Here is a 21069-nt window from a genome sequence, read left to right on the forward strand (position 1 = left end):
AATATATCAAAGTTTATTTTGTATTTATGTTCATTAATGGAGTATTTTACAAAAAATGATATTTAAGTCAATTTTATTTATCTTATAACCATTTTATATTTTGAGATTCAAAATTTTGTATTATGTATTTTTGTGTAAGGTTTATTTTTGTATTTTACTTTAGTTCTGTTAACTACAAAGTACTAATAGTAGTTTTAATTTTTAACTTTTATGATAAATAAAAAATGTAGCTGTTTTGTAATTTGTTAATGGGTGAACCTTGCTTCCAATAGTTTTGTTCGTAGTAGGGGTAAAATTCTTTCCTAAAGCATGGGTTTAAGCTTCCTCATTTGGCTGTTATTACTCAGAAGAGGGGCACTTCCCATCCAGCTCCCATAACATACAAGATTTAATGGATTCCCATAACTGAAGCAGCGTGACTTCCTATTAATTGTTTTCAAATGATAACTGAAACGCTAAGTTAGACATTCCCAAATTTCAACGGATTCGTTTACTGCTTATTGCCAACAAATGAAGCCAACATTTACTTTTAATATATAAAGGAGAAAAAGGCAAAAAGCATAATAGAACAAAAACCGCAAGTGGCCTCTCTAAAGCAGAAGTAGGATATGTGATGACCACTCGGTATATGAAAATGACCATTCTTAACGACGGTTAAATGATTTAATATATTGAATTATATGTGAGTAATCATCGACATATGAAAATTTTATGTGAGTAATCACCAAATATATATTGTATGAGATATTATACCAGCTCATACTCTATTTATATAATTTAATGTGATATGAACTCATCAATTCAAAATGAGTTCTATATTTTATTCACCTTTAACGCGTAACTAGGCACCCAGTTAGCAAGAAAAACTAGTGTGACAAAAGGTAGCTAAAGGACACTTGAGCCAATCAACTTGGTTAGGCCAAAAGTTATAGCCATGGCTAATCACCTACCAAAAAAGGTCCTAACACAAGATTTAAATGGAAGAGCCTTATCAAGAGTGGCAGCCACGTAACCAAACAAAATCAAAGGAAAACTAATCCACCCCAAAATAAGTCCCAACCTGAGCTTATAGGCCCATACGAAAGATGCCGTAAGAAGAGGAACCATTCCACTAATAAATTAAAGTGTGCTATATATCAAACTTTTATTATTCTTTTCACTTTAACAAAAATAAATTTATATAAATGGTTACTATTGGAGGAGTGGGATGATTTCTCTACTAATAAAGATTGTTGAATTGTTAGAATAAAAATATTAGATTGAAGTCTAAAAATGTTAGTTAAAAATAATAAATTCTTATGGTATTTTAATTTTTCTGTTTTATATATATATATATATATATATATATATATTTAGAAAGTCATCAAAATTTAATTTTTTTTATCATCACTTAGTTATTAATTCAATTTTTTTAGTCTAATAATCTAATAACATACTTTTTTTTTTTTTTTGTCCACGATATTTCGATTTCCAATTTTACAAACCAAGGATTAATCCATCCAAAAATATATTTTATCTCATATACATTTAACCGTTGATAACTAGCTAATAGCAAAAAATAATACATGCTGATGGGCTTTAAGATTCCTCTTTCTGTTAATGTGTGTGCAAGATTCTGTATAATATAGTTAAGGATGTAAATTAAATTGATTTGTGTATATGTGTATATGTAAAAATTGATAAAAATGTAAAAAAGTATTCGCTCTTAGATATCAAAATCCTACTTAATTAACATAAAAAGTTGAACACAGTTTAGAAATCAGATCTCGTAAATATTATCTTTCGATCCAAAAGTCAAGACCATTGGTCGATCGGTCAAATGTTTGTTTGTCCCATACCAGTTCCCATTTCTTGTATTAACCTTTAATGAATGTATCTAAAAAGTTGGTAATAAAGAATCAGATATACTGGTCATCACTTGGAGTAATGCATGCTAAGTTCCTGAGACAAGTGAGGGTCACCAAATATATATAATGCTAAATTGTTAATAAACATATTAATTCATGAAAAAGTAAGAGAGTATATAACTAATTTACTATGCTTTAATTTATGCTCACAAAAGGAAGTGCACTTCTTTGACAAAAATTCCAAAATAAAAAGGAAATAATGATTTGATTTAGTGATTATATATTCACGTAAAAATATATATCTTTTTATATTATTAAAAAAATCATTCAAATATATTGAGAATGTTATATTAAATAATTTAGTCTATCATTTAAATCAATTTTTATCATTTATTTCATGAATATATAATTTATAACTACTAAATAGAAAATAAATTAAAAAGATATATTTTAAAGACGCTATATATATATATATATATATATATATATATATATATATATATATATATATATATATGTGATTGCTCATATATTTATAAGATCATGGGGAGCAACATAATTATTGAAAACAAAGTACAAGTGGAGATGAAAGCAGAAAATTAGGGCTTTGGTAGGTCCACGTGGATGTTAGAATGTCATGATGATAATAGAGACCATCTCATATAGATCATCTCTATATGGGAAGTTACACCTGACCTCAAGCTCAGGAATTTTGCATGACATACACTACAACAAGAAAAAAGAATTATTTTAACACTTTTTTTTGACAATCATAATTAAATATAAAAATTAATATATATATTTAATAAATATTACAAATGTCAAATTATCATATTTGTTTTGATACGTAATTTGACCGTGAAGAATTATTGTTTATTTTTGACGGTCTTTATTTTCAGCTTACCACTATTCCTCTTCTTCTCTTATCAACGACCCTGTTTCTCTTTTTCTCTTCCGTCAAATTTGAGATCACCTGCTCCTCTTCTTTCCTTGGCTCCGGCTTTCAGTTTTGGATTCCAATACTCACTCTTCATATTCAAAATCTCAGTTTACTCTTCAATTTCAAGATTCATCTCATTCTTCAGCTCCAAAATCAACTTAGTCTTGTTAGGTATTTCTTTTTCCTCTCTCAAAATATTTTATTCTCTCACAAATCTGATTTAATTTTTGTTTGATGCTTCAGATTTCAAAATTTTTTTATTCAAGCTTCTTATACTATACGTATTAAGGTAAGTTCAGATTCTCAGATCTATTCCCTAATTTATATTTTCTGATTTGGCTTCTTATTGAGCTGTTCTATGATTTGTACTTTTTATTTGTTCCTCATAGCTGATTTGTGGAAATTGATCTGTAATTTTGGTAAAGTTTTTGCTTTTTCTCATTTAATTTTTCTATTTTTTTATTCATAATAAAAAATGAGAGAAAGATAACTGTGACTTGGTGATGCAATGCTATTGTTTGTTCTGTTTCAGAGTTCTATTCATTTTATGTTTTATCTAATTTGACTTCTAATCTTTCATTTTTATTCTTTCTAATTTTTGCACACCATGTGTTTGTTCTTTTTCCTAAACCACAGGTTCATATCAAATAGGAGTATCTAACTTTATTTTGAGAGTTTGGATTTCTATATATATATGTATAGAGTTTGAATTTCTATAATATATTAGTTTACATTAGTGATATTGCTTATTTGCATAGTTGCTTAATGTAGGTCAAACAATTTTATCAATGGCTTCCAAATTGCTATTAAAGAAACAAAGTCAACCAACTGAGACAAGTATTTTTTTATTATTGCTTATTTATGTGAATTGTAATTGTTAAGGTCATTTATAGTCTTCTAGAATGCATTTTTCTTGTTTATTATTGTTTGGTAATGCTGAATATTCTATAATTTGCTGTGTTTTCTATGTATGACTCTGTATTAAGTGACATATTCATGCTTATTTTGGAGGAGTCAATGTCAATTCTCACTTCTCTCTTTGCCTGTCGAGTAATTTTTTACGGCTGAATCCACATCTAACTATAATTATTCTGAGGTATACACTTTCGTCGCTCTCAATATTTAGGATTAGAATATCTTTCATGACTTGTTTAAGTAGTGTTCTATAACAAATAGGCTTCTACTTGTGCTTCTGCTATGCATTCTCTCTTTTCTGTTCTGCCTCTTTGCCTCTGCTATTTTTGTGATCAAATTTGTGATCAAAAACAAAAAGGTAATCAAGATATATATAAACACACACATCACTGTATGTAATAACAAACTTAGAAGTACCTTGGTGTGCGTTTGGCAAATACGGCGCACTGTTACATTACAAAGGCATATCATTTTGTCCATGGGATATCATCACTTCCTCAGTAGTATAGGTGTTAGCATGCTCAATTGTTCCCTTTAGCTTTGTTGAAAGTTTATCAAATTTCTAATTAAGGTCACAGTCACAAGTAGCTAAATTCAGATAAAATTTGATACATCAAATTAAAGTACACTTTTACCAAGTAGTAAAAAATAATTTCCATTCACGAATAGGAAAGAATAAAAATTCTGATCTTTGTAACTCTCTGGTGCACGAAATTGTGATGTCCAGGCTCAAACAATCCCCGGCAATGGCTCCAAAGCTTGGTGCTCTGATCTTAATTCATAATTGTCACAACTTCGATATAACTAACCAGCAAGTGCACTGGGTCGTCCAAGTAATACCTTACGTGAGTAAGGGTCGAATCCCACAGAGATTGTTGGTTTGAAGCAATCTATGGTTATCTTGTAAATCTTAGTCAGGAAGTCAATTATGTTTATCAATTGAATTGTGAATAACCAGTAGAGCATAAATTAAAAGTTACTTGTTGTGCAGTAATGGAGAATATGTTGGAGTTTTGGAGATGCTTTGTCCTCTGAATCTCTGCTTTCCTCTGTCTTCTGATTCACGCACGCACGTCCTCCTATGGCAAGCTGTGTGTTGGTGGATCACCGTTATCAATGGCTACCTTCCATCCTTCCAGTGAAAACTACGCTCACGCGCTCTGTCACAGCACGGCTAATCACCGGTTGGTTCTCGATCCGGTTGGAATAGGATTTACTATCCTTTTGCGTCTGTCACTAACGCCCAGCCTTCAGGAGTTTGAAGCTCGTCACAGTCATTCAATCCTTGAATCCTACTCGGAATGCCACAGACAAGGCTTAGACTTTCCGGATTCTCATGAATGCCGCCATCAGTTCTAGCTTATACCACGGAGATTCTGATTAAAGAATCTAAGAGACACTCATTCAATCGGATATAGAACGGAGGTGGTTGTCAGGCACACGTTCATGGGTTGAGGAAGGTGATGAGTGTCACAGCTCATCACCATCATCATAGTTAAGCGCGAATAAACATCTTAGATAGGAACAAGCGTGTTTGAATGAAAACAGAAATACTTGCATTAATTCATTGAGACACAGCAGAGCTCCTCACCCCCAACAATGGGGTTTAGAGACTCATGCCATCAGAGAATACAAAGTTTAGATCTGAAATGTCATGAGATACAAAATAAGTCTCTAAAAGTTGTTTGAATACTAAACTAGTAGCCTAGGGTTACAAAATATGAGTGGACTATGATGGATGATGCAGAGATCCACTTCTGGGGCCCACTTGGTGTGCTGGGGCCCACTTGGTGTGTGTTGGGGCTGAGACTTTAAGCAATCCACGTGCAGAGGCCATTTGTGGAGTTGAACACCAGTTTTTGTGCCAGTTTGGGCGTTCAACTCCAGTTTTTGATCCTTTTCTGGCGCTGGACGCCAGAATTGGGCAGAGAACTGGCGTTGAACGCCAGTTTACGTCGTCTATCCTTGTGCAAAGTATGGACTATTATATATTGATGGAAAGCCCTGGATGTCTACTTTCCAACGCAATTGGAAGCATGCCATTTCGAGTTCTGTAGCTCCAGAAAATCCACTTTGAGTGCAGGGAGGTCAGAATCCAACAGCATCAGCAGTCCTTTTTCAGCCTGAATCAGATTTTTGCTCAGCTCCTTCAATTTCAGCCAGAAAAATACCTGAAATTACAGAAAAACACACAACTCATAGTAAAGTCCAGAAATATGAATTTTTCCTAAAAACTACTAGAAATAGACTAAAAACTAACTAAAACATACTCAAAACTATATGAAATTATCCCCAAAAAGCGTATAAAATATCCGCTCATCACAACACCAAACTTAAACTGTTGCTTGTCCTCAAGCAACTAGACAAATAAAATAGAAGACTAATAGGTTGAGAAGCAATAATATCTCAGAGTTTTTGAATGAAGCTCAGATTCTAATTAGATGAGCGGGACTAGTAGCTTTTTGCTTCTGAACAGTTTTGGCATCTCACTTTATCCATTGAAGCTCAGAGTGATTGGCATCTATAGGAACTCAGAATTCAGATAGTGTTATTGATTCTCTTAGTTCAGTGTGATGATTCTTGAACACAGCTTTTTTATGAGTCTTGGCCGTGGCCCTAAGCACTTTGTTTTCCAGTATTACTACCGGATACATAAATGCCACAGATACATAATTGGGTGAACCTTTTAGATTGTGACTCAGCTTTGCTAAAGTCCCCAATTAGAGGTGTCCAGAGTTCTTAAGCACACTCTTCTTTTTGCTTTGGACCTTGACTTTAACCACTCAGTCTTAAGTTTTCACTTGACACCTTCACGCCACAAGCACATGGTTAGGGACAGCTTGATTTAGCCGCTTAGGCCAGGATTTTATTCCTTTTTGGCCCTCCTATCCACTGATGCTCAAAGCCTTGGGATCCTTTTTATCACCCTTGCCTTTTGGTTTTAAGGGCTTTGGCTTTTTGCTCTTGCCTTTTGGTTTTAAGAGCTTTGGCTTTTTCTGCTTGCTTTCTCTTTTTTTTTTTTTTTCTGCAAGCTTTGTTCTTTGCTGCTTTTTCTTGCTTCAAGAATCATTTTTATGATTTTTCAGATTCTCAATAACATGTCTCATGTTCATCATTCTTTCAAGAGCCAACATATTTAACAGTCTTAAACAACAAATTCAAAAGATATATGCACTGTTCAAGCATTCATTCAGAAGACAGAAAGCATTGCCACCATATTTAACTAATTAGAATTTCTCTTATTAAAACTCAAAATTTTATTGCTTCTTATTCAAAAGATCTACTACTTTATTCATGTTTGCTGATGATGAGAAAAATAAACTATAGCTTAATTGGAGATAAAATCAAAATAGATACTAATTACTGCTATATGACTCCTAAGGTAAAATTAAAATAAGAGCAGTTATCACAGAGTTAAGGCTAAGATTAGAACTCAACAACCTTGAGGTTTGGGAAGTGGATGTTCCTCTAGTCTGTGAGGTGCTTGGTCCTTTAAGAGAGAATTTCTGGTGCTTCGGTTCCTTTAAATCACGCCCTTGCTCCTCTTGGAGTGGGTTGTTTTCCTTTAGGGGCCATGATCTTAGTGATCACGGATAAGCACACCAAACTTAGAGCTTTGCTTGTCCTCAAGCAAAAAGAAAAAGAAGGAGATGGGTAGAAGGAGAGCTCCTCCCCACCATCCTGGCGTTTGAACGCCCAAACACTGCCTGTTTTGGGCGTTCAACGCCCAAATGTTGCTCTCCTGGGCGTTCAACGCCCAGTTGTTGCCCTTTTCTGGCGTTGAACGCCAGATAGCTATCCTTACTGGCGTTCAGTGCCCACTGGATGCCCATTTTGGGCGCTGAACGCCCAAAATGGCCTTCACTGGCGTTTTCTTGCCAGTAAGCTCCCTATCTCTGTTTTGTGTGTAGATTCCTTCTGTAACCCTGTAAACTTATGCAAATGATTGTTTACCTTAGTGTCAGTGAACTTTATATAAACAAATAAAAATAAAAATAGGGCAAAATGCTTAGAGGATTGTTGCCCCATGGCTGGGTTGCCTCCCAGTAAGCGCTTCTTTATTGTCTTTAGCTGGACCTTGCTGAGCTTTTAATCTAGCTTCAGCCTTGAGCATTCTTGCTCAGTGTTGCCTTCAAGATAATGCTTGATTCGCTGTCCATTGACAATGAACTTCTTATCAGAATCAATATCTTGAAGCTCCACATAACCATATGGTGACACACTTGTAATCACGTATGGTCCCATCCACCGGGATTTCAGTTTCCCGGGGAATAGCCTGAGTCTAGAGTTAAACAACAGGACCTTCTGTCCTGGTTCAAAGATTCTAGATGACAGCTTTCTGTCATGCCATTTTTTTTATTTTTCTTTATAAAGTTTGGCATTTTCGAAAGCTGTGAATCTGAATTCCTCTAGCTCATTTAGCTGGAGCAATCGTTTTTCTCCTGCTAATTTGGCATCTAAGTTTAGGAATCTGGTTGCCCAGTAGGCCTTATGTTCCAGTTCCACGGGCAAGTGGCATGCCTTACCATACACGAGTTGGTATGGAGAGGTCCCTATAGGGGTCTTGAATGCTGTTCTGTAAGCCCACAGAGCATCATCCAAGCTCCTTGCCCAATCCTTTCTACGGGTATTTACTGTCCATTCCAGGATTCTCTTTAATTCTCTGTTAGAGACTTCAGCCTGCCCATTGGTTTGTGGATGATATGGAGTGGCCACCTTGTGGCGAATTCCATACCGAACCATGGCAGAGTAAAGCTGTTTATTGCAGAAGTGAGTGCCCCCATCACTGATTAACACTCTAGGGACACCAAACCTGCTAAAGATATATTTCTGGAGGAACTTCAGCACTGTTTTAGTATCATTGGTGGGTGTGGCAATAGCCTCAACCCATTTTGATACATAGTCAACTGCCACCAGAATATAAGTGTTTGAGTATGATGGTAGGAAAGGTCCCATGAAGTCAATTCCCCATACATCAAACAACTCTATTTCCAAGATTCCTTGTTGAGGCATGGCGTAACCATGAGGCAGATTACCAGCTCTTTGGCAACTGTCACAATTACGTACAAACTCTCGGGAATCTTTATAGAGTGTGGGCCAATAGAAACCACATTGGAAGACCTTGGTGGCTGTTCGCTCACCTCCGAAATGACCTCCATATTGAGATCCATGGCAATGCCATAAGATTCTCTGTGCTTCCTCTCTGGGGACACACCTACGGATAATTCCGTCTGCACATCTCTTAAAGAGATAGGGCTCATCCCACAAGTAGTACTTTGCATCAGTAATTAGTTTCTTTTTTTGTATTCTATTGTACTCCTTGGGTATGAACCTTGCAGCTTTATAGTTTGCAATATCGGCAAACCATGGTGCTTCCTGAATGGCAAATAGATGCTCATCAGGGAATGTCTCAGAGATCTCAAGGAAGGGGAGGGACGTCCCTTCCACTGGCTCTATCCGGGACAGATGATCAGCTACTTGGTTCTCTGTCCCTTTTCTGTCTCTTATTTCTATATCAAACTCTTGCAGAAGCAATACCCATCTGATGAGCCTGGGTTTTAAATCCTGCTTTGTGAGTAGATACTTAAGAGCAGCATGGTCAGTGTACACAATCACCTTTGATCCTACTAAGTAGGATCTGAACTTGTCAATGGCGTAAACCACTGCAAGTAATTCCTTTTCTGTGGTTGTGTAATTTTTCTGGGCATCATTTAAAACGCGACTGGCATAATAAATGACATGCAGAAGCTTGTCATGCCTCTGTCCCAGTACTGCACCAATGGCATGATCACTGGCATCACACATTAACTCAAATGGCAATGTCCAGTCTGGTGCAGAAATGACTGGTGCTGTGACCAGCTTAGCTTTCAGCGTTTCAAACGCCTGTAAGCATGCTGTGTCAAACACAAATGGCGTGTCAGCAGCTAGCAGATTGCTTAGGGGTTTTGCGATTTTTGAAAAATCCTTTATAAACCTCCTATAGAATCCTGCATGCCCCAGAAAGCTTCTGATTGCCTTAACATTGGCAGGTGGTGGTAATTTTTCAATTACCTCTATTTTTGCTTGATCTACCTCTATTTCCTTGTTTGAGATTTTATGCCCAAGAACAATTCCTTCAGTCACCATGAAGTGACACTTTTCCCAGTTTAAAACTAGGTTGGTTTCTTGGCATCTTTTCAGAACAAGTTTCAGGTGATCAAGACAGGAGCTGAATGAGTCTCCATATACTGAGAAGTCATCCATGAAGACTTCCAGAAATTTTTCCACCATATCAGAGAAAATAGAGAGCATGCATCTCTGGAAGGTTGCAGGTGCATTGCATAGCCCAAAGGGCATCCTTCTATAAGCAAACACTCCGGATGGACATGTGAATGTTGTTTTCTCTTGATCCTGGGGATCTACTGCAATCTGGTTATAGCCTGAGTAGCCATCCAAAAAGCAGTAATAATCATGACCTGCTAGTCTCTCTAGCATCTGGTCTATGAATGGTAAAGGAAAATGATCCTTTCTGGTGGCTGTATTGAGCCTTCTGTAGTCAATACACATGCGCCACCCTGTAACTGTTCTTGTAGGAACCAGTTCATTTTTTCATTATGAATCACTGTCATGCCTCCCTTTTTTGGGACGACTTGAACAGGGCTCACCCAGGGGCTATCAGAAATGGGATAAATAATCCCAGCCTCTAGTAATTTGGTGACCTCTTTCTGCACCACTTCCTTCATGGATGGATTTAGCCGCCTCTGTGGTTGAACCACTGGTTTGGCATTATCCTCCAATAGGATTTTGTGTATGCATCTAGCTGGGCTTATGCCCTTAAGGTCACCTATGGACCACCCAAGAGCTGTCTTGTGTGTCCTTAGCACTTGAATAAGTGCTTCCTCTTCCTGTGAATTTAAAGCAGAGCTTATGATCACTGGAAAAGTGTCACCTTCTCCTAGAAATGCATATTTCAAGGATGGTGGCAGTGGCTTGAGCTCTGGTTTAGGAGATTTTTCCTCTTTCAGAAGAAAGTTCAGAGGCTCTTTCATGTCCCCTGAATCCTCCAAATCAGGCTGAACATCTTTAAAGATGTTTTCCAACTCTGATTCGAGACTCTCAGTCATGTTGATCTCTTTTACCAAAGAGTCAATAAGGTCAACTTTCATGCAGTCTGTTGATGTGTCTGGATGCTGCATGGCTTTGACAGCGTTCAACTTGAACTCGTCATCGTTGACTCTCAGGGTTATTTCCCCTTGCTGGACGTCAATGAGGGATCGTCCAGTTGCTAGGAAGGGTCTTCCTAGAATGAGAGTAGCACTCTTGTGCTCCTCCATTTCCAGCACAACAAAGTCAGTGGGAAAGGCGAATGGCCCAACTCTGACAATCATGTCCTCAATCACGCCTGATGGGTATTTAGTGGAACCATCAGCAAGTTGGAGACATATCCGGGTTGGTTTAACTTCTTCAGTTAAGCCAAGCTTCCTGATAGTGGATGCAGGTATTAGGTTGATGCTTGCCCCAAGATCGCATAAAGCTGTCTTGGTGCAATCACCTTCTAATATGCATGGTATCAGAAAACTCCCAGGGTCTTTAAGCTTTTCAGGAAAGCTTTTCAGAATGACTGCACTGCATTCTTTAGTGAGGAGAACTCTTTCTGTTTCTCTCCACTCCTTTTTATGACTCAAGATCTCTTTCATGAACTTGGCATAAGAAGGTATTTGCTCAAGTGCCTCTGCAAATGGAATCTTTATTTCAAGAGTCCTTAGATAATCTGCAAAGCGAGCAAATTGCTTATCCTGCTCCTCTTTCCGGAGTTTTTGAGGATAAGGTATCTTGGCTTTATATTCCTCAACCTTAGTGGTTAAGGAAGCCTTTTTAGAGGGGTTGTTATCAGCACTTGTGTGTGTCTGATCCCTCACTGGCAATTGAATGCCAGAGTCAGAAGCTGGAGTGACGTTAGACGCCAGCTCACTGTCTGTTCCTGGCGCCTGAACGCCAGAACTGTGCTCCTGTTGGGCATTCAACGCCAGATTCTTGCCCATTTCTGGCGTTGAACGCCAATCCTGCCTTGTTTCTGGCGCTGAACGCCAGTTTTGGGCATGGTCTGGGCGTTCAGCGCCAGCCTTCCACCCCTTTTCTGGCGTTTTAGTGCCAGAATTATTTTTCCCTGGGCTCTTACTGTCCTCAGGGGAATCTATGGTGGGTTGCTCATTTCTTGAATTTTTGATGCCTTGAGGTGGGGTATTTAATGTTTTCCCACTTCTTAATTGAACTGCTTGGCATTCTTCTGCTATTTGCTTTGATAGCTGCTGCTTTGTTTGCTTAAACTGTTCTTCCATATTTATATTAGCTATCCTTGTCTCCTGTAACCTGTCTTTGAATTCAGCTAGCTGCTTTGTTAGAAAATCTAATTGCTGATTGAATTCAGCAGCTTGTTTTACAGTACTGAATTCAGCAGTTACTGTTTTAACCTCTTCATTCATGGAAGGGTTGCTGCTTAGATACAGATGCTGATTCCTGGCAACTGTATCAATGAGCTCTTGAGCCTCTTCGATTGTCTTTCTCATATGGATAGACCCACCAGCTGAGTAATCTAAAGACATCTGAGCTCCTTCTGCAAGCCCATAGTAGAAGATGTCTAACTGAACCCACACTGAAAACATTTCAGAGGGGCATTTTCGTAGCATCTCTCTGTATCTCTCCCAGGCATCATAAAGAGATTCATTATCTCCTTGTTTAAAGCCTTGGATGTCCAGCCTTAGCTGTGTCATCCTTTTTGGAGGGAAATATTGATTCAGGAATTTTTCTGTCAGCTGTTTCCATGTTCTTATGCTGGCCTTAGGTTGGTTATTTAACCACCTCTTAGCTTGATCTTTTACAGCAAATGGAAACAGTAATAGTCTGTAGACATCCTGATCTATTTCCTTATCATGTACTGTGTCAGCAATTTGTAAAAATTGTGCCAGAAACTCTGTAGGTTCTTCCTGTGGAAGACCAGAATACTGGCAACTTTGCTACACCATGATAATGAGCTGAGGATTCAACTCAAAGCTACTAACTCCAATGGAGGGTATGCATATGCTACTCCCATACGAAGCAGTAGAGGGGTTAGAATATGACCCCAAAGTCCTCCTGGACTGTCCATCTCCACTTATGTCCATGATGGATATATGGATATAACTTGGACTGATTTATCTTTTTATTTATTTTATTTTATAAGAAGTAAATACTTAAATAAAATAAAATAACTAAAAAGAATTTGAATTTTGAAAATTTTTTTTTCGTAAAAAGATTAAAAATAATTAGTTAAAAAAAAAACAGAAATTTTTGAAAAAGAGGGGAGATATTTTCGAAAATTTTGAGAGAGAGAGAGTTAGTTAGGTAGTTTTGAAAAAGTTAAGAAACAAACAAAAAGTTGGTTAGTTAGTTGAAACAAATTTTGAAAAGATAGGAAGTTAGAAAAGATATTTTGAAAAGATATTTTTGAATTTAGTGAGGAGAGAGAAAAACAATAAGATAGTACAAGATTTAAAATTTTTAGATCTAATGCTCCTTGTTTTTGAAAATTTTGGAGGGAAAACACCAAGGAACACCAAACTTAAAAATTTTAAGATCAAGACACAAGAAAACTCAAGAACACTTTGAAGACTCACAAGAACACAAGAACATGAAGGAAGAACACCAAACTTAAAATTTTTAGAAAACCAAACCAAAATTTTCGAAAATCAAAGGGGAATCAACAAGAAAACACCAAACTTAAAGTTTGGCACAGGATTTAATAGAAAAATTATTTTTGAAAAAGAAGGTTTTAAAAAGAGTATAAAAGATTCTAACCCAATCAAATTAATGTTCTAGCCAAATGAGTTATGGGACCTTATTAAAGTTTGGCACAGGATTTAATAGAAAAATTATTTTTGAAAAAGAAGGTTTTAAAAAGAGTATAAAAGATTCTAACCCAATCAAATTAATGTTCTAGCCAAATGAGTTATGGGACCTTATTAATAGAAAAATTATTTTTTTGAAAAAGGTTTTTTTTTTTTTTTTAAAATATGATAGCCAATTACCATGAACATAAACACCACGTTCTAATTAACTGAGCTATAAATTTAAAGTGTTTTAACAAGGGATAAATAATAAAAGACTCTAAACCAAAAAAAGAGAAGATTTTTCCTAATCTAAGCAACAAAATAATCCGTCAGTTGTTCAAACACGAACAATCCCCAGCAACGGCGCCAAAAACTTGGTGCACGAAATTGTGATGTCCAGGCTCAAACAATCCCCGGAAACGGCTCCAAAGCTTGGTGCTCTGATCTTAATTCATAATTGTCACAACTTCGATACAACTAACCAGCAAGTGCACTGGGTCGTCCAAGTAATACCTTACGTGAGTAAGGGTCGAATCCCACAGAGATTGTTGGTTTGAAGCAATCTATGGTTATCTTGTAAATCTTAGTCAGGAAGTCAATTATGTTTATCAATTGAATTGTGAATAACCAGTAGAGCATAAATTAAAAGTTACTTGTTGTGCAGTAATGGAGAATATGTTGGAGTTTTGGAGATGCTTTGTCCTCTGAATCTCTGCTTTCCTCTGTCTTCTGATTCACGCACGCACGTCCTCCTATGGCAAGCTGTGTGTTGGTGGATCACCGTTGTCAATGGCTACCTTCCATCCTTCCAGTGAAAACTACGCTCACGCGCTCTGTCACAGCACGGCTAATCACCAGTTGGTTCTCGATCCGGTTGGAATAGGATTTACTATCCTTTTGCGTCTGTCACTAACGCCCAGCCTTCAGGAGTTTGAAGCTCGTCACAGTCATTCAATCCTTGAATCCTACTCGGAATGCCACAGACAAGGCTTAGACTTTCCGGATTCTCATGAATGCCGCCATCAGTTCTAGCTTATACCACGGAGATTCTGATTAAAGAATCTAAGAGACACTCATTCAATCGGATATAGAACGGAGGTGGTTGTCAGGCACACGTTCATGGGTTGAGGAAGGTGATGAGTGTCACAGCTCATCACCATCATCACAGTTAAGCGCGAATGAACATCTTAGATAGGAACAAGCGTGTTTGAATGAAAACAGAAATACTTGCATTAATTCATTGAGACACAGCAGAGCTCCTCACCCCCAACAATGGGGTTTAGAGACTCATGCCGTCAGAGAATACAAAGTTTAGATCTGAAATGTCATGAGATACAAAATAAGTCTCTAAAAGTTGTTTAAATACTAAACTAGTAGCCTAGGGTTACAAAATATGAGTGGACTATGATGGATGATGCAGAGATCCACTTCTGGGGCCCACTTGGTGTGCTGGGGCCCACTTGGTGTGTGCTGGGGCTGAGACTTTAAGCAATCCACGTGCAGAGGCCATTTGTGGAGTTGAACGCCAGTTTTTGTGCCAGTTTGGGCGTTCAACTCCAGTTTTTGATCCTTTTCTGGCGCTGGACGCCAGAATTGGGCAGAGAACTGGCGTTGAACGCCAGTTTACGTCATCTATCCTTATGCAACGTATGGACTATTATATATTGCTGGAAAGCCCTGGATGTCTACTTTCCAAAGCAATTGGAAGCATGCCATTTCGAGTTCTGTAGCTCCAGAAAATCCACTTTGAGTGCAGGGAGGTCAGAATCCAACAGCATCAGCAGTCCTTTTTCAGCCTGAATCAGATTTTTGCTCAGCTCCTTCAATTTCAGCCAGAAAAATACCTGAAATTACAGAAAAACACACAACTCATAGTAAAGTCCAGAAATATGAATTTTTCCTAAAAACTACTAGAAATAGACTAAAAACTAACTAAAACATACTCAAAACTATATGAAATTATCCCCAAAAAGCGTATAAAATATCCGCTCATCACTCTCCTTGATTAGGAAATATACCTCTTGCACTAAAGCTGGATTGGTTTCGTATAGCTGCAGCAGATCCTTCATATACACTCCTTTTTATTAACAAACACACGTTACTCTTTCCAGTAATAACTAGATCATACATCAGTTACCAAATTTTAATGCTAACAATTTCTTATGTACATTTGGGATATTAATTACTTGTCTATTTATTTATGGTCATATATTTTGGTCCTTTAGAAAAAATAAAAAACAAAAGAAATTAAAGACAGTGACTATAATGTTGTTTAATTAAGCCTTAGAAATTAACCGACTATATCCCCCTAAAACCAGCAAAAACCAAGGACTAAATTCATGTTACATCCGACCACTCACCATTTGATCATTTTTTTTTTAATTAAGAGTTGTGGCTTAATTTCATTGAAATGTTTAGAAACTCACTAGTAATTTTTAATTTTTCCAAATTTTTTTCACCATTAAGCCGTTCACTTGTATAATAGAATAGCTTTTATTTTTATATTATTTAATCCTTCATTTAATTTATAGGAGAGATCTTGATCTATTAATTTTTCTCACTGTCAAATCAATCTCTCTTTCATTCCCTGTTAACTAGTAATATTCTATTAGCATTTTCTTTTAAAAAAAATTAGATGACTAATATATTCTCTTTTTCTCTGTTAACTAACCCTTTACTTTCTCTTTATCTATTTTCTTTTTTATATTTTTGTTCATTATATGTGCTCCTTAATTTTTTGTTTTGTATATAGTGAGCAGTGGTTGCGTTATATGTTTGCTATGGACTATGTGTCATACATTCTTTGGATTTTATTATAGCTACACTTGTGTTTTAACTTTTTTTTTCTATTGAGGCTTGTGATTTCTGGTGCTTATTTTTAATATTTTTTTTAGGTATGTTAAGCTTGTCATATATTCAATGGACAAGGATTGGATACAAATTAAGAATAGAGCCCTTTTACAATATAGGAGAGGTGTCAAGGAGTTCTTAGATTTTGCCTTTTACAATAATGAATATGATTTGTTGATTTAGCCAAAGACCTCAAAGATTGCTAATAGTGTTGCTACTAGAAGAAAGAAAGGGATTCAGAGTCTTGTATCTAAAAGAAATTTAGCTCCATCAAGTCACTTACAACAAGCTGATTTTCTTTCTAATAATGATGGAGAGCATGGAAAAAAAACAAGTTCATCAAGTCATTCACAAGTTAGAAGGACATTTGACTCTCTTTCTAATGATGATGGAGTGCATGGAAAAAAAGTAAGTTCATCAAGCCACTCACAAGTTAGAAGGACATTTGACTCCCTTTCTAATAATGATGGAGTGCATGGAAAAAAAGCAAGTTCATCAAGTCACTCACAACTTAGAAGGCAATTTGACTCCCTTTCTAATGATGATGAAGTGGATGAAGAAGAATTCGAATCCGGTATATTCTTTAGCATTCTTTAATTTCATTAATCTCTTTTGGATATTTATTATGAGGTGGATTTAGTTTTCTGACATAAAAATATTAATAGCATGACTAATTTTATTTGTATATCTTCCTTTTGACATTAATACTATACCATAAACTTTGAAGCTAGTGACTGCAATCCAAAAAATATTAGTGCTATACCATATAGATTTAAAGGGTGATGGGGTGTGAGAAAAAAAGAGAAGAGAAGAGAAGAGAAGGGCAGTGATTAAAAACTGAAGGAAGGGCCAGGGGCATGGGTCAGGGGTGGGTGCGTGCAGTGCAGTGCAAGGTGTGACAAAGACAAGCTCTTTATTATTCTCCCCCCCCCCCACTAAATTCTAAGCTGCAGAGGTGAGTCTTATATACTAGTATATTATTATATATTTGGCTAGCTAGGAACCCGGTTTATGCCATCTAGTCTATGTATAATGTATGCTTCTTTTGTCTTTTTCCTATGCTAGTTATTTTTTTGTCCTCTAAATTAAAATTCACTGTTTTCTTTGTATTTTCTCCACTTGTTGTCTAAATAAATTTCTTGTATTGAACAATGCATAGAATAGAATTTAACATGTGCCAACTTGAACTTAATGTCTGATTTATCAAAGGCTAATATATGTCTGAAAAAATAACATCTTGCTCCTATTATCTCATTGATTTAAACAGATTTTGTAGCACCGAAAAAAAAGTGAGAGGACCTATGCGCAATCTTGAGTTAGCAAAGTTACCAGCTGGAAAAAGACTTGACATAAACTGGAGAATGAATAGGCCAGTTGGTCCAAATGCAAAGCTGTTCAAATCAAGATGCACTGTTCTAGTTCGTGATGTGAAGAATGCACCACTAAAGGTTAAAGAATGGGCTGATATCAAAATAGAGAACAAAATAAAGATGTTTGACCTAGTTTTGGTAATATTCATGTTCTCCTTGTTATGTTTTCACTTGCTTTTTTTATTTTTATGTTTATAAAACTCAAACTAATAGTATATGTTATGTTCTTTTAAGACATACTTTAAAGTTGAAGGTTGAAAGCATTTAGTATGGGCTCAAATGAATTTTTCTTATCGGAGTTATCGACATCTATTAAAGAAAAGGTATTTTGAACCTTATGATAACCCTGAAATTGCTCGAGCCAATATACCATTGGAAATGGAAAAAGAGGATTGGGATTACCTTGTGAATCTTTGGATTGATGAAGGCTGGCAGGTTTGTACTTCACATGACATAATAATTGTTAATTGACTTAGATTTAACTAGCCTCTTTTATCACATGTTATGACCTATTTTGTTAATTATTAGAAAATAAGTCAACAAAACAAGATGAGTCGAGCTGCAAATAGCATTATCCATACCACTGGTGCTAAGGGAGCCCAACAAAGAGCTGAAGAGGCGGTATCTAAATTTTACTAATTTATAGACTTAATTTGAAGATATTTATTAGTTGCTATATTTATAAGATATGTTATTTGTACCTACAGTTTGAGCAAACAGGACAAGAAATTGACCGTCTTCGCCTTTGGGAGCTTACGCATACCCATGTTAATGAACAAGCTTGCAATGAAGAAACTCAAGAAAAACTTGTAAGATATGTTATCACATATTGTGAGTTTTGTTTATTACTTTGATAACTTCTCAAAATTATTTCTTCCTTCTTTGATAACTTGTGTAATTCTTTAAATAAGTTCTACAAAAGATAGAATCATTAAAAAATTAGTTGTGCTTTGTCGGAAGTACTAGTATATTAGAAGTTGTTTCTGCTTCAGATTTTGTTGTGAAAGTCTTGAAAAATTGTGTTTGTTTTGTCCTTAGTTTATTTAAATTTTCTGCTTGTTAAAGAAGCCTCTGATTTTGGTTTTAGCTTCAGCTGTGCTGAATGTGATAGAGATTTATATTATTATAACTTACAGATTTATGGCATTAAGTGATAGTTATAAAGAAGTGTTTTTCTTTACTTTTTATTTAATTTTTTTTCACTCTATTTGCTGGGATTCATGAGTATCTGGGTCTATCATCATAATATAGAATCAAGATTTTTACTTTTCAAAGGGAGAATGACTTTTGAAATTGATGGTAGTCAACAGTATTTGATAATCTTCATTGAGACCTTCAAAAAAAAGTTTCAATGTGTTTTTCTGAGGATAAAGGACTGTCCAATGCTGCAAGAGAGTATGTCAGGTGCTTTATCTTAGAAATATAATTTGAGGTTGAGAGACCACGCTTCTTGATTGTTTTGAGTTGATTCTTGAGTTACGTTGTTTAACTCTCTATTTCATGGATCTTGAAAAATAATTTCAACCTTAGACCAAATCTCATGAGCGAAGATGCAAGAGATACTGCGTTGAATTATGATTAGACAAGAAGAAAAATAGAGCAGAAAGCTTTGCATTGTAACTAAATGACCTCACTTTGTATATCATTCAGTAAATCTGTTCTATCTGTAAGCATACATTCTACTTTTATTTATATTACATGCTGTGGTGCAAACTCAGCAAAACTGGCTGCTGACTCTAACATCCTAACACTCAATATAAGAAAAGAGTCCTAACTAACCTTATTATCTTTATAAATTTTTTTTATTGTTCTGCAAGATACCCTTAACATGTTGATTGTGCAATGTAGCTACTTTATAAATTTAAGAGGATTGTGCAATGTTGATATTTATGAGATCTAACTTTTAGGAAAAAAGTGTTTAAATGGACTATGAAAGTCTTGAAAAGTTCTGTTATGCAATGAAGAAATTGGATTAATTAGGCATTAATTTTTACGGTAAGTATTTATATTCATGTTTACATATATTTTTATTGATTTTATTAGGTTGATTTGATCCATTTTAGAATTTACTTAAGGAATTATCATCTCAAGTAAATGAGGGAATATTAGAGATGAATGAACATGAGGTGATGGTAGAAGTATTTGGACCTGAACGACATGGACGAGTTCGTGGTTATGGAGCTGGCGTGACACCTGCACAGTTATGGGGTCCTAGATCATTCATATTTTCTGATCTCCAAATAAAGCTTCAATGTGCAGAAAAAAAATATGAAGACTCTAAAATAGAGGTGGAAGATTTGAAGAAAAAAGTAGATCATATGGCAGGAATACTTGAGCAACTATTGGATGGAAGGTTGCCTATAGTTCAAAGTGATAACAATCCTACTTCACTTGATTAATGCTCAAGACTTTGATGAGTTTATGTATAATTCATATAGCACTATACAAAAAAAACATTAATATGATATTATGATATTGAGTATTGATTTTGGTACTTGGTGTTAATTGTTGTTGATATACTTATCAAATGCTAAATAAAGAATGCTATTTGTACTAGTTTTGAATCATGATCAATGATCAAAATTGCAAAGTTTTTGTTTGATTTTATACAATGATTATGTATGATAAAGTGAAAGCATATTCATGTCATAGTGGTAGAATTTTTATTTTGTCTATTATTATAGTCATTTTTATTTAAAAAATAAATAATAGGTGAAACCTTAACTTTTATAATAATGAATGTCAAAAAAAATATGATTGAGTTTTTTTTATGGTAAAAAATTGTCAAAAAATATCCATGATATAGTATATTTCACGGTTAATAATTGTAAAAAATTATTGTTGAGAATTTTTTATGGTCAATAAGTGTCAAAATAAATAGTATTTTTGACGGTTAATAAGTATCACAAAAAATATATTCTCAAATTTTTTAACATTATTTTTGACGGCCAATAATTATCAAAATAAGATTAAGCTTTTTTCACAATTACTTATATGTTAAAAATACTATTTTTGACACAACTTTTATTAACATATTTTCATAGTTAAAATAGTGTCAAAAATTATTTTTTTGACGAATTTTAATTCTTTTTTGACACATATAACCCTAAAAAATAATCTATATTGTTGTAGTGACACACAAAATGATGACAAAACGTAGTGATATATTACTTCAGTAAACTTAACTAATTTTATAACTAACACACTCTTTTAATTTAGGCTCATATATATATATATATATATATATATATAAAATACCCATATCAATTCCTTTTTATTTGATAGAATGGAAGAAGTAACAA

The 21069-nt window shown here is 35.3% G+C and overlaps 1 protein-coding gene and 1 long non-coding RNA gene across 3 annotated transcripts; both read left to right on the forward strand.

Annotated features, from left to right (window-relative positions):
• Positions 1-2823: 2823 nt before the first annotated feature.
• LOC112724018 (uncharacterized) lies at positions 2824-4398 on the forward strand. The gene is made up of 3 exons (XR_003163273.3): positions 2824-2958; positions 3031-3076; positions 3559-4398. It is a non-coding gene; the product is annotated as an uncharacterized lncRNA (long non-coding RNA).
• Positions 4399-16142: 11744 nt separating this feature from the next.
• On the forward strand, positions 16143-20239 carry LOC112722397 (uncharacterized). Of its 2 annotated transcripts, none has more exons than XM_025773407.3 (6): positions 16143-16971; positions 17665-17905; positions 18002-18202; positions 18296-18388; positions 18475-18576; positions 19811-20239. In XM_025773407.3, exons 3-6 carry the CDS (start codon positions 18047-18049, stop codon positions 19859-19861), a joined length of 402 nt encoding a protein of 133 aa, XP_025629192.1. In that variant the 5' UTR covers positions 16143-16971; positions 17665-17905; positions 18002-18046; the 3' UTR covers positions 19862-20239. The 2 variants fall into 2 exon arrangements, with proteins under 2 accessions (XP_025629192.1, XP_025629191.1); XM_025773406.3 differs by having other exon boundaries at positions 16152-16971; positions 19831-20239.
• Positions 20240-21069: the final 830 nt, after the last annotated feature.

Source organism: Arachis hypogaea, chromosome 11 (assembly GCF_003086295.3).
Source record: "Arachis hypogaea cultivar Tifrunner chromosome 11, arahy.Tifrunner.gnm2.J5K5, whole genome shotgun sequence".
Taxonomy (NCBI): domain Eukaryota; kingdom Viridiplantae; phylum Streptophyta; class Magnoliopsida; order Fabales; family Fabaceae; genus Arachis; species Arachis hypogaea.

Bases quoted from the DNA above. Each gene is read 5' to 3' on its own strand.
- LOC112722397 (XM_025773406.3), top strand. From the start codon at position 18,047: ATGAATTTTTCTTATCGGAGTTATCGACATCTATTAAAGAAAAGGTAT. The intron at 18,203-18,295 runs GTTTGTACTTCA...GTTAATTATTAG, and splicing joins GGATTGATGAAGGCTGGCAG to AAAATAAGTCAACAAAACAA. The intron at 18,389-18,474 runs GTATCTAAATTT...TTGTACCTACAG, and splicing joins AACAAAGAGCTGAAGAGGCG to TTTGAGCAAACAGGACAAGA.